The sequence below is a fragment of the Gracilinanus agilis genome, chromosome 5, assembly GCF_016433145.1.
Source record: "Gracilinanus agilis isolate LMUSP501 chromosome 5, AgileGrace, whole genome shotgun sequence".
Lineage (NCBI taxonomy): Eukaryota > Metazoa > Chordata > Mammalia > Didelphimorphia > Didelphidae > Gracilinanus > Gracilinanus agilis.
The window spans coordinates 234,530,443-234,544,908 of record NC_058134.1 but is presented as its reverse complement, the minus strand read 5'-3'; the positions used below and the strand labels follow the sequence as shown (position 1 = coordinate 234,544,908).

Genomic DNA, 14,466 nt, shown 5'->3' with positions numbered 1-14,466 from the left:
GAGCTACCTGGCTGCCTTCTTGGTATTTAATGTAAAGAGAACTAAAATTAAATTTCATATTATTTTAACTAAAAATGGGAACTATTGCTAGATACATTTATATAGCTTCTTATGAATTTCTTTACATAATAACAGGGCAGCTAAATGGTGCAGTGGATAGCATGTTGGGCCTGGTGTTAAAAGACCTGAGTTTAATTCTGACCCCAGACATTGACTAATTATGTGACCCTGGACAAGTCACTTAACCCTATTGGCCTCAATTTCCACTTCTGTAAAATGAGTTGGAGAAGGAAATGGCAAACCACTTTAGTATCTCTATCTGTCAAGAAAACCCTAAATGGGGTCATGAAGAGTCAACATGAGTAAAACAATTGAACAATTGTTTTATCATAACAGCTAATGATAATAATGATAATAATATTTCAATTATCATTGGCATTGTTGGTGAAATTTAAATAATAATCTAATCATGTTTAGAAAAAGCATTTCTCTGAATTTCCTGACTCCAGACACATTGAAAACATCTTAAACTCTTGCAAAGCCCTTTTCAAATATTATCTCATTTTATCCCCACAGCACCTCAGAAGTAGGTGCTGTTATTGTCCCCGTTTTACAAATGAGGAAATTGAGCTAACCCAGGACCACACAACTAGGAAGTGCCTGAGGCTAGATTTGAACTCATATCTTGACTCCAGATTCACCACCCCACTTAGATGTTCCATACATCATCTTGTTTGATCCTTCCAACAACTCTCTTAAGTGGATTCTGTTATTATAACAGATCTTAATTTTTAAAAACATGTTAACAAATGACAAAAATGGCAACAAAAGTTACATGACTTGCTTATAGTCTCAAAGAAAGTAAGGATTTAAGGTGTCATGTAGACCTGTACTTTCCCAGTTCAAATTTCAATCTGCAATCTCAATGCTATGGTTCCAGCTGGTGGGGGCTAGATAAAGTTATGTTTTATGTATCTACATAATTTAAATAAAGAATGAAATCAAGAACTTATTTGAATGATTTAGGCCTGATATATATTTTCTTGGTGGCATTAATAAGCTTTGTATTTTTAAATGGGCTTTCTATAATAAGCAAATGTTGTTAGATTATTCTTCTTTAAAATATATAACATCATATATTATATATTTATATGATATATACACTTACATATTTTAAATTTTTTATTTTATTAAATATTTCCCAATTATAATTTTTTTAAAACCTTTATCTTCTATGTATTAATTCTAAGACAGAAGAGTGGCAAGAGCTAGGAAATTGAGGTTATATCACTTGACCAGGGTTGCATAGCTAGGAAGTGACTAAGGCCAGATTTGGACCTGGGTCTTCCCAATGCCAGCTGTGGTGTTCTATCCACTGTGCTATCAAACTACCCATTCCCAATTGCTTAAAAAACAAAAAACACCTCACTCTCTGTCTTAAAATCAATGAAACAGTAAGGTGAAGAAAACTAGGATTAAGTGACTTGCCCATAGCTAAAAAGTGACTGATTCCAGATTGGAACCTGGGTCCTCCCAATTCTAGACATGGCACTCTATCTACTATGCAACTTAGCTATCCCTTCCCAATTACTTCACACACACACACACACACACACACACACACACACACACACATCTTACCTTCCAGCTTAAGCTCAATACTAAGTATCAGTTCCAAGGCAGAAGAACAGTAAGGGCTAGAGTATTGAAGTAAAGTGATTTGTCCAGGGTCACACAGCTAGGAAGTGTCTGAAGCCAGATTTGAACCTGAATCCTCCTGACTCCAAACCTGGTGCTCTATCTACTGTACTACCTCACCGCCCCTTCCTAATTACATTTTTTAAAATTTAATATTCATTTTTTTAAATTTTTGAGTTCTAAATGCTCTCCCTTCCATTTCTCCTCTATCTCTTGAGAAGGCAAGTAATATGATATTGAAGATACATATAAAGTCATGTGAAACTTCCCTATTAGATATGTTCCAAAAGAAAACACTCACTTCAAAAACCAACATATAAAGAAACTGAAAAAAAATGCCAAATCTTTCACAGTAGATCATTAGATGAGTCTTCTTCTGTATCAACATCCTCTTCCTCCATGTTCGCTTATTATGTAACTACTCTTTCATATGCCCCATGCTTGAATCTGGGGCTCCAAAGAAATGTCAGATGTGGAACAACTAGGTAGTGCGCCAGACCTGGAAGTACTGGGTTCAAAACACTGTCTAACTTTGTGACACTGAGCAAGACATTTAACCCCATTGCCTAGCCCTTATTACTCTTCTCTCTTAGAACTAATGCTAAGACAGAAAGTTAAGAGTTGAAAAAAAAGAGAAATATCATATATGACTTGAAGTGTTGAAGAGCTAAGCTGAGTAGGAGGGCAAATAAAGACTAACGCACAAGAGAGATGCCCTGTTGATGTTACTGGAGTGAACACTTAAGCAGAGACAGTATTGACGATGTGATGACCTAGAGTGGTCTGAATGACGTTCAGAGCACTTCTACCTCGACATCACTTGATCTTCCCAGCAATCCATGGGGTAAGGAAGGGATAGTATCATTATCCATTTTTTGTCAGATACAGAAACAGAAAATTCAGATATTTTAAGATTAGCATCAGATTAGTATCATTAACAAATGGCAGAATTAGATTTTGAACTCTGACTTTTTATTCTAACTCTGGTGATTCTTCTAGAACATCAAGGCAATTAATTGTTTAGTCCACTGTCTCCTTGGTTTGCCTCTCTTTCTCTTCCTTCTTTCCCCCTTTATTCTCCCCTTTCTTTTTTTCACTCTACAAGCATAAGACAAATCCTCCATTCCATTTTTTTTTTGTGATTATCAGTGTTAATCAGGATAGTCCTGAGTTCAGAGTGATTTGACCTCATTTCACATTTTTTTTTCATTTTTTTCTTTTGTTTAAAGACAGAAATCCTTATTGACTTAGGATTCCTTTCTGAAGCTTATAATGAAATGGTCAGTCTTTATACTGGAAAAAACATCCCCACTTCCCTGCCTTTAGGCTATAAAATTCCGAAAATTAAGGTAAGTCTACAAGGCTAAGTCAAAGCTATATTTTTACTTTCTAAAATTTAAGTAAAGTCAGGGGGGCAATAATTGGCTCAGTGGATAGAGAGTCAAATCTAGAGATAGAGGAGGGACCTGGGTGCTAATTTGGCCTCTGTGTGACCCTGGACAAGTTACTTAACCTCCTTTGCCTAGCCCTTTCCACTCTTCTACCTTGGAACCAAAACACAGTATTGATTCTAAGGTGGAAGTTAAAGGTTTTAAAAAAAATCTAAAGAAAGTCATAGTCAAGTTTTCCTCATGACTATAAAGAAGATGGATATTAGGGATGCAGTGAAAGATTTTGGCTTCTTTAATGTCTATTCAACCTCTAAATGCTCTATGGTGTCTGCTTCTGTTTCCTTTTTGGCTACTGGAGTAAATTGTTCCCATCTACCCCTTCCACCAGTGGAAGTCTACACCTGCCTGGGGCAGATACCCTCCTAACTCACCAATGGGTTTAAAGCCTCTCAGTTACCCTCAAATTGGTTTAGCCCATCTGCTGAGACGATTACTGGGGAGTAGTAGCTGTGCATGCTATAGCTTCTTGGAGCCACAGGTGACAGCTGGATGGCAGGTGGACCCCAAAGGAGGAAAGCATCCCTGAAAAAGGCTCAACCTCATACTAGAGGTACTGGTCTTCCCTAAACACCTAGTATATACTCTTGCGTCCTGAACCTTCACCAGTCATCTTGACTTTTGTCCTGCCATTGGACTTGGATGACTCTGGGAGAGAGGGAGAGACTGACAACACTGCACAGCGCTGCCTCACATAAATCCAATTTATACAAAGGAATCACAAGAAAGCAGTGATGCCATTTTGGTCATCTTCCAGTATGAACAACAGTATGAACAACTATTAGGAGACCCAAACCAATGCCCTACTTATATTGTACATTAGGTCATTTCTCACGAGGACACAGTGTTATTTGTGGTGATATGATTTGACCTGTGATGACCTTGTAGACTCTCAGAGTTATAGCAGACTTCCATCTAATGGCAGTCCAGCCACTGGAAATAGAATAAGTCACCTTGCCTTGACTTCATTAAGGCATCTGTAGCCTCCCTCTGACTGCCTATTATAAAAACAAAGAATTAAAAAGTCAGGATGGGGAAGGCAGTACTTAAAGCTACCTAAAGGCAGCACAAAAGGTCATAAATAAACCAGTTTCTATCAATTTGTCTAGTTTGAAGAAAATTAGTCATGGCTTATTATAGTTTCCTGCATACATACCTCCTTGGCTGAGTTTTGCTCCTGCTGATTATTTATGTAATTATCAATTATTTTACAAGGTCCTACTGCTACAGTAGCTCATTGAAACGTGAAGGTGAGTCTGAGTTCTTGATGGTCATTCCAAGAGAGCACAAACTCCAATGGTTCCTACCTGGCTATAAAGGCCTCCAGGACAACTTTAATGATGAATGAAGTCAATCAGCTAGTCTGAGGACCTACCTAGATGACCACAGAGGGGTTCTTCACCACTGGGCTGGCCCCTAGGTTAGAAATTCTTTAGCTATTGAAATCCGTCAAACAAAGAAAAGGGACCCATCTCAGTCTTCTCTGTCTGCTTTTCTCTTGACAATACTGATGTCTGGGTAGTGTGATGACAGGGGCTAAGAATCACATCTGTGGGTACTTTATTTTATTATTATTATTTTTTTAATTTATTTTTTAAAAAACATTTTTCCATGTTTACATGATTCATTTTCTTTCCCTCCCCTCTTCCCTTCCCCTTTCTAGAGCCAACTAGCAATTCCATTGGGTTGTACAAATGTTATCACTTGGTACCTATTTCCATATTAATTCTTTTTGCTATAGAGCAATTTTTTAAAGCCCAAACCTCAAAACATATACCCATATATATAAGTGATAAGTGATAGGTCATATGTTTTTCTTTTGCATCCTGTAGTTCTTTCTCTCACTGTGGATAGCATTTTTTCTCATAAGTCTTTCAGAATTGTCCTGAATTATTGCATTGCTACTAGTAGCAAAGTCCATTACATTTGATTGTGCCACAGTGTATCAGTCTCTGTTATAAGGTTCCCCTGGTTCTGCTCCTTTCACTCTGCATCAATTCCTGGAGGTTGTTCCAGTTCACATGGAGTTCCTCCAGCTCATCATTCCTTATAGCACAATAGTATTCCATCACCAGAAGATCCCACAATTTGTTCAGCCATTCCCCAATTGAAGGGTATCCCCTCATTTTCCAATTTTTTGCCACCACAAAGAGTGCAGCTATAAACATTTCTGCACAAGTCTTTTTCCCTATGATCTCTTTGGTATGGCAGTGGTATACCCAGCAGTGGTATGGCTGGATCAAAGGGCAGACAGTCCTTTAAAGCCCTTTTGGCATAATTCCAAATTGCCCTACAGAATGGTTGGATCAATTCACAACTCCACCAGCAATTCATTAATGTCCCAATTTTGCCATATCCCCTCCAACATTTATCACTTTCCTTTGCTGTCATATTGGCCAGTCTGCTAGGTATGAGGTGGTACCTCAGAGTTGTTTTAATTTGCATTTCTCTAATCAGGAGGGATTTAGAATACTTTTTCATGTGCTTGTTGATAGTTTTGATTTCATCATGTGAATACTACCTATTCATGTCCCTTGACCATTTGTTGATTGGGGAGCAGGACAACATTTCTAAAAAGATATGGAAGAAAAATTAAAGTTTACAAACTCTTCCATTAGCAGCAAGATGGCCTTCTCTCCTTTTAAAGAGATGTCATTTTCTTTGTTTGGGAAGAAATAGGATAGCCTGGTAGACTTTATAGTATGTTAATTATCAGCAAGCTTTACATATTTTGATTTCTGAAAAACATTCAGGCTTTTAACATCTTTAGTTTAGATAACTTCCATACGTTATTGTCTGGTTCACCAAGCAGAATGATGAGATTGTGAAATGGTCTGCTATGTGGTGGAGGGTTTGTGTAATAAAGAAATATTGCCAATTTTGACAGTTGCTGCAAAGTGAATTTATAAAATAAGTGGGCTATTAAAATAGTTTTTAATAATGGTTTTCCTCTATTGATCTATATTTCTACTTTTCTACCAGTAATTCTCAAGCACTTGCCATATATATATATGTATATATATATAATATTGTGAGGAGCACCTTGATGATCATGAAATAAATCAGAGTAGTTTCCTGAGATGTGACCTTTAGTACACTATAATCTAGTTGGAGGGGACAAGATATGTCAAACAAGTAACAATTCAAAACACTGTAATGCTAGCCTAAAAGACCTAGGTCTGAGTCCCAGTCCCACCATTCACTTACTATTGATCTTGGGAAATTTAATTTTCCTTTCTGAGCCTCAGTTTCCTTATGAAAATAGTACTTACACTATCTCTCAAAGGTCATGAGATGATAAAGGGAAGGACTAGGCCTATGAACTCATTGATGTAGGGAATTCCGTGTCATTCCCTACAACTTAGTATTAGAAGAGTTGTTGTAAGGATTCAGTGAAATTATATTTCTAAAGCAGCTAACACAGTGCCTGACCAATAGTAGGCACTATATATGTGTTAGATTTTATTATTAGCAGTAAGTAACTACTCTAAAAGAACTGTTGTTTACATAATATTTTAAGGTTTGCCAAGCACCTGACATGTTTTAATCTTATGTGATTCTTACAACAACCCTATAAGGTAGAGCTTACTATTATGTCCATTTTACAGAAAAGAAAACTGAGTCTAAAAGAGGTTTAATGACTTGCCAGGGTCATAGAGTTAGTATCTAAAGCAGGATTTAATTTTAGGTGTTCCTGATTGTAAGGATAATACTTTCTCCAATATACCCCCTAGTTGTCTCAAAGAATCCCTTTGTACTTTGTTGTTGTTGCCATTTTTGGTCACTTATAACTCTTTGTGACCCAATTAGAGGTTTTCTTGGCAAGGATATTTGCCATTTCCTTCTCCAGCTCATATTATGGAAACTATGCAAATAGGTTTAAGTGACTTGCCTATAGGATCACATAGCTAATATGTGTCTGAGGTCATATTTAAACTCAAAAAGACGAATTTTCCTGATTTCAGGCAGAACACTCTATCCACTACCTAGCTGCCCTTATGTACTCTTTTAGGTACATCAAACTTTCTTGGGTAAGGAAACACCGATTCAGTAGTGCCTTCTACGAGATAGAAGGTGAACATATATAACTTCTTCCTTCCCATTTTGTAACCATAGGGAATATCATTCCAGAAGCAGCTAGGCCAATAGTTAAGGAATTAAAATGTGGAATGGACCAGGAGCAATCTCTATGGATTAGGGGCTCTTGGGGGAGTGTAAAAAGTGTATAGAGATGTTTATTTTTATTTTTCTTTAAATAAATGTTCAATGATAATTTTTTTATTTTTCATCATCCTCATTTCCCAATACATTCTTCTTTCCTTCCTCTTCCAGAAGAAACCCATCCTTTATAACAGTGCAAAAAAAGAAGGGCAAAATCATTTAGCAAAAACAAAACAAAAAAGGAAACTTAAAAAACTAATGGACCTAAAAAAAGAGTTCAGCATCATGTGTGGTGTTCTATATTCATAGTTTCTCATCTGCTCAAAGAAATAAAGTCCATTTTCATATCTCTTCTTTGAGCTTAGCTATTCTAATTTTGTAACATTCATTTTTAATTATTTTGTGGTGGTTGTTCTTTCCATTTACATGATTTTCCTCACTGTGTCTATTGTTTTCCTGATTCTTCTTATTTCACTTTGCATCAGTTCATATAAGATTTCCTATGCTTCTCTGTAGTCAGCAGAATCATGGTACCCCACTACTATTCTTGTTACCATAATTTAACAGAAATATTTAAAGTCAAATTCCTAGTGACCTGATTATTTTGCAATCATATTTATTATAACAATGATGAGATGTTCCATTAGGAATATGTACCTAGGCTTAGGGAATTTTAGAGGTCATTTTTCAAAGCAAGGGACCTTTATCAAAAGTTTTTGCTGATTGTTTTGACTGATATTGCTTACTACCCAAAAAATAAGAAATATGTGTTCCCTTCTCATCTCTAATTTCTTCATTTTCTGTAAGAGAAACATTTCCTTCCACTTTTTCCAATTTATTTCAAATTTTATGTCCATTTGAAGATAATTTCCTTTCGCCTTCCTTATTCTCTTCTCAGGAACTGAGTGCTTAAACAGTCCCAGAAATGAAGAATGGTCCTTATCCCTAGGTCTAAATTAAATCAAAGTGGAACTCAAAGAAAATTAATGTACCCTGCCTCTTTGTATTTTCTTTTGCTTTGGTTTTCACAATAATTTGGACTCCTGGCTGCTTTTACCATAAGTAAATTTGTGCTTTCTTTCATTACTCTGTGCTTTGGGAAATAGCAGAAAGAGTATAGTCTGCTGGAATAATGAGTTGGGAGTGGGGTGGAGAATCACAGCAAGAAATGAAAATGTGGATAGGACCAATGCACATGTATAGGTTCATGGAAATGGTTCAATATCAGTTGATTTGTGATGGAAAGAGCTGGAGAACGGAAGTCTGAATATCTGAGTTCCCATCCAGGCACTACTACCCACTAACTCTGTGACCTGGGCAAATTATTTCACTTCTCTGAGTCTCAGTTTGCTCATCTGTAAAAAGGGGCTAATAAACTTACAACACCCAGTTCTCACAGCTAAGATTTTAAACCTTAAAACCTTAAATGTTGTTGAGTTGTTTCAGTCATGTCCTACTCTTCACAACTCCATTTGGGGTTTTCTTGGCAGATATACTAGAGTGGTTTACCATTTCCTTTTCTAGATTTTTTAATAGATGAGGAAACTGAGGTAAACCAAGTTAAGTGACTGCCCAGATCACACAGGTAGGAAGTATTTGAGACCAGATTTGAACTCAGGAAGATGAGTCTTAGAAGATGAGTCTGGAACTTTATCCACTGTATCACCTAGCTGCATTAAGTAGCCTTGAGACTGGCAGAGATTAAATGACTTCAGTCATAGAGTCACATACCTACTATCTGGGTCATGCTTTGAATTTAGGCCTTCCTGATTGCAATTCTAGAACTCTATCCATTTGACCATCTGGTTGCCTATAGGATAGCTTAATTTTTTTGTACTTTTGGCACTAACTTTTCACTGATCAATTCACTTGCTCCCTAATTATCTTTTCTGTGATCTTTCTCTGATAGCCAATTGGTATCAGAGGACAAGTCTGGGGATATAAAATGACATCAAATTAACTGGTCAATATGAAAATCAAACCCATTAACATCAGCATTTTTAGCATCATATTTTAACTATATTTAAATGTCTTAGAATTATTATGAAAATAGTTTTGACCTTGTAGACTTCCTAAAAAGGTCTTGGGAATTGCACTATGCTTTGGGAACCACTCTTATAGGCCTAGGCCATTCACCATCTAAATTGTCCTGCTCTTGATGCTCTCCAGTGGCCTTCCTAAAATGTAACACACAGAATGGAAAAAAATCTTCCATATATGGTTTCGTTACAACAGAGACACAACTGAATTATAAATCCCTGGGCCTGGGACAGCTAGGTGGTTCAGTGGATAGAGCATTAGGTCTGGAGTCAGAAGGACCTAGGTTCAAATCTGCCCTCAGTCACTTCTTAGCTGTGTGACCCTGGGCAAGTCACTTAACCCCAATTGCCTAGCCCTTACTGTTCTTTTGCCTTGGAGCCAGTACTTATTATTGATTCTAAGTCAGAAAGAAAGAATTTTTAAAAAAATTCTTTTGTCTTAATCCAATTTAAGAACCATATTAGTTTTCCCAGTGCCAAACTTCATTCTTTACTTAACCCATAAGAACCTTGGTTTGATAAAATGATAAAACAAGGGTAATATCTTTTTCATCGATCTGATTCACAGGGTTGTCATGAGATTAGATGAAAATCTCTATATGGCACCTATTTACCGTCAACCTTGTATAAATATAAGTTGCTGTTAATGCTACTGCTATTACTGTTGATGTAGGGTGAATCAGAGGAAGAGGAGGAAGAGCACAGAACTTCTGAGAACCCAGAAAGATTGCAAAAGCACAGGATGGGAAATGATAGTACAGAGGATCCAACAGGGAAATTTACTTCAAAATATCCATTGAAGAGATGGGATGAGGAAGCTCTGAGATTGGGGCGTTTGGGAAGCTGGCACAAGCTTGGGAGAGTAGTCAACTTTGGAAACCATTCAGAGAAGGATTTATAAGCAAGATTTAGGGTTTGGTGCCCCGCCTAGGTGTGCTTTCTATACAGTAATGGATCTAGTTTTAGATAAAGGAAGAAAGAGAGGTTAGGATAGAAGGATTTTGTAATCATTCAGAGATTTTAAGTTAGTCTAAGTGGTTAAAAAAAATCAAATGGGATCACAAAGGCAGACATGACTGAAAAAAAATGGAGACAACAAAAACTTGATTAAATATGGTGCTAAAAATGTTTATGTTAATGGGTTTGATCCCCACATGGACCAGTTAACTTGATTTCATTTCATATCCCCAAACTGAATGTCTGATACTCTCTGGGAATCAGGAAAAATAGGATTGATTTGATTAATAGTTAACTGTGTGCTCTTAGACAAGCTATTGAACCACTGTGGATCTCAGTTTCCTCACCTGTAAAAAGGGGAGGTGGACTAAAACTCTGAGCTGATGTTCTACCATCTTGAAAATTCTATGACTCCAATGACTTGGACTTGCTCAAGATCAGTCAAGCAGCAATGATCAGAGGTGAATTGTGAGCCCAGCAGCTTCTTCCTCTCCATCTTGTCTTCCTGATTCTTAGTCAATATTGCAGAAGTCTTTTCCTTAGGTTAATTTGTAGTGTAAGAAGGAATGGCTATGTTCACCTTCCTACAAAGGAAGAATTATTCCTATTTACCACCATTTTATTGCTGGTGATGGTACAGAGTTTATAAGAGACACCTGGGCCAACCAGGCCAGTCTCTTAAAAATACTATAGAACATATTGCTATAGCAACATTGAATTAAATTCACTCTGTCAACTTTAAAAAATTCTCACATTAATTCTTACATTGTGTTTGCAATAGCACATGCAGCCATTTGAACCAGGACGCTCTTGTTTGAGCAAAGAAAATGTACAGGTAAGCAAAATACTTTTTTGTATAACATCATTTAAAAATATATACTTTCATTCATTTCATTAAACATTTCTGCTCCATTTAAAAAATTTTAACATGCATTTAAAAATTTTGAATTCCAAATTCTCGCTCTCCCCCCTGCCCCTTCCCACCCCTTGAGAAGGCAAGCAATATAACATGGTCATCGTTAGTGACACCAATATTGGGTCTGAATGGGACCTACTACAAAGGAAAGGAGTTTGTTGAGTTAGAAGTTTGCTCCCTTTTCTGATTTACCTGTACTTTATCTCAAAATGCGAAGATGAGGTCAGGCCTGAATTTCAAGAATATGTCAGTCACTCATTTATTAAGTGCCTACTAGGTTCCAGGCACTGAACTAAGTGCTGGAGATACAAAAAGAAGCCAAAGACAGTTCCTTCCCTCAAGGAACTTAAAATAGAATGGCTGAAGACAATGAGTAACTATGTACAGACAAGCAATATCGAGGATATATCGAACATAATTAATAGAGGGAAGGTGCTGGAATTAAGAGGGTTTGGGGAAAACTTCCTGTAGAAGGTGAAATTTTAGTTGGGACTTGAAGGAAACCAGGGAGGAGGGAGACTGTTCCAAGCATGGGGACAATCAGAGAAAATGCCCAGAGCTTAGAGATAGTGTCTTGTTTATGTGACAACCAAGAGGCCAGTGTTATGAGATCAAAGAGTGTGTTTGAAGGGAATAAGGTGTAAGTAAACTGGAAAGGCAAGATGGGACTAGGTTATGAAGGGCTTTGAATGACAAACATCATTTTGTAATTCTTCCTGGAGGTAATAGGGAACCACTCCAATTTATTAGGAAGAGAAATGATGTGGTCAGGCTGGTGCTTTAGGAAAATGGAAGGTGGATTGGAGTGAGGAGAGACTTGAGGCAGCAGACCTACCAGGAGGCTATTTCCGTAGTCCATATATGAAGTTATACAGACCTTACAGGGGGAGGGGGAAGGGGAAGGTATTAGCATTAAAGAGAGAAGAGGGTATAATTAAGAGATGATGGGAAAATAAAATGAACAAGCCTTGACATCATCTTGAACATGGTGGAATAAGAAAGGGTGAGGAGTTCAGGCTGACTCCTAGGTTTCCAATCTGAGTGCCTAGGATGTAGGTGTTGACCTCAACAGTAATAAGGAAGGTGGAGAAGGGTAGAATTTGGTGGAGTAGATAATGAGTTCAATTGTGGACATGTGTTTTAATATGTCTGCTCAACATCCAATTTGAGATTTCTGAAAGGCAGATGGATATGCAAGATTTCAGGTCAGTAGAAAGGTAGGGGCAAGAAAGGAAGATTTCAGAATCATCAGTCTAGGGATGGTAATTAAATCCATGCAGAAATGTCAAGAGTATAACAAGGCTAGGGCTAAATGTCAGTTACTGTCCCCATTTTTTTCAGCTATGGAAACACACTCCATTTCTTAACTCTGGACATTTTCCCTGGCTGTCTCTCATGTCTGAAATTCTCTCCCTCCTCATTCTGGTCTCCCGGCTTCCTTAAAGTCTCATCTAAAGTCTCCCTTACTTCAAGGATCCTTTTCCAACCCCTCTAATGCTAGTGATTTCTTTCTGTTGTTTTCTCCAATTTAATCTGTATATGTATACATTTTTATACAGTTGTTTTGTTTCCAATATTGGACAGTGAACTCTCTGAGAAGGGAACTTGGTTTTTGCCTTTGTATTTATAGCACTGAATAATACAAAATAGATGCTTTATAAATGCTTATTGACTTAACTTGACACAAATATGCACATGGATGTATAGTTGTACACATGTATGCATATATTTTATGCATTATTTCAGCATATATTTTCTTTTTCCTTTTTTTAAAACCTTACATTCATTCTTAGAATCAATACCAAATATCAGTTCCAAGGCAGAGGAGTGGTAAGGACCAAGCAATAGGGGTCAAGTGACTTGCCCAGGGACATATAACTAGAAAGTGTCAGAGGCCAAATTAGAATCCAGACCTGGGTTCTAACTCCCATTTCTAGACCTGGCTTTCAATTCACTGAGCCATCTCCCTGCTCCCTCTGAATATATTTTCAGCAAAATTCAAATTCCTCATTGGATATTTATCAAATGTTCTCAAATGCCTCCATGGAGCTTCACTATTTGAAATTCCTGGCCACCCAGCATTGCTTTTACTTCATTTCTGCCTTCCTCCTCTTAATCTTCATTCTAGTTCTGAGAAGATTGCTTTTCATAGGGCCATTTGAGATTTCTTCCATCTTTTAATCAAGCATAATGATAAGACAATTCTTGAACTTTCAGGAAATTTCTCTCAGAGAGCAGAAAGTTATTTCTCAGATCCCATTCCATCCATTTAGTAATTTTCAAAAGAATCAAATAAACTTGGGGTAAATATCTTGGTGACTTGCCCAGAGCCTCCATCAACATAAACAAGAATGGATGAGCTTTATGTAGATAGAGTAATAGCCATGGAAGGACCATACTTAACAAAGATGAGTTGTTCACATATCTAGGAAGACATTCAGCCACAATGGGGCTCTTTTATGAATATGAATTGACAGGCAAGTCAGAGAGAATGGAACAGAAAAGCTATTTTGCTATGGAAAATGACCCCAAATAACATGGGCAACTTTCTATACCATCTCAGGGCTCTATTCTCTTGAAAAAGTTCTTTACTTTGCTTAACAAGTTTTGAGAAGACTTTCTTTCCAAATTCATTTATGGGTGATTTCCATGTCATATAACTTGTACTAGGAATGTAACTTTCCTCTGAATAAAAGTAGCTTCATGAATCTTCCCTTTTATTGCTCACTTTCATTCTGAAGACTTCATTTTCAGATGCCTCTTTTTTTTTTTTTTTTGCATTAGAATATGAAATGAATCTTGAGTTCTCTGCAAGGAGCAAGCCCTGAAAAGGCTGCCATTAGGAGGATGTAATCACACATTTATATTTCATTCAAGGTTCTAAGACCTAAGGAAGCTTGAGAGTATTTGTTTCTTTTCAGAAAGAAATGTCAGGCCAGCTTTTCCATTTCTTTCTGCTTTCTCCCATAGGAATAATTTTATGTATAAAGGAAATGTCACTCAGATCTTTTCCCTTTTATATAAAATGAGAATGGCAGAGTAATGAACTCATTAGTTAACTAATTAAAACACTATTTTGGGGCTGTATAATACCCTTTAGATCACACAATTTTTTTTAGCATTCGGGGAAAGTAACATTAAAGAATATTACTCAGTAATCTCCTGTTGATCCTTAAGTGTTTGTATGTAATTATCATCACTGATTACATCAAAGTTCTATAAAAATTTTTCTCTATTTGTGGAAACT

General features: G+C 36.9%; 1 protein-coding gene across 1 annotated transcript in view; it reads left to right on the top strand.

The window, feature by feature from the left end:
* The window catches only part of CFAP54 (cilia and flagella associated protein 54), a 376,749-nt gene that overhangs the window by 233,189 nt on the left and 129,094 nt on the right, over window positions 1–14,466 (top strand). Inside the window, exons 47-48 of the mRNA XM_044679160.1 lie at window positions 2,928–3,047; window positions 11,085–11,138. Of these exons, the coding sequence (XP_044535095.1) occupies window positions 2,928–3,047; window positions 11,085–11,138 (174 nt within the window). The remainder of the gene's footprint in view (window positions 1–2,927; window positions 3,048–11,084; window positions 11,139–14,466) is intronic.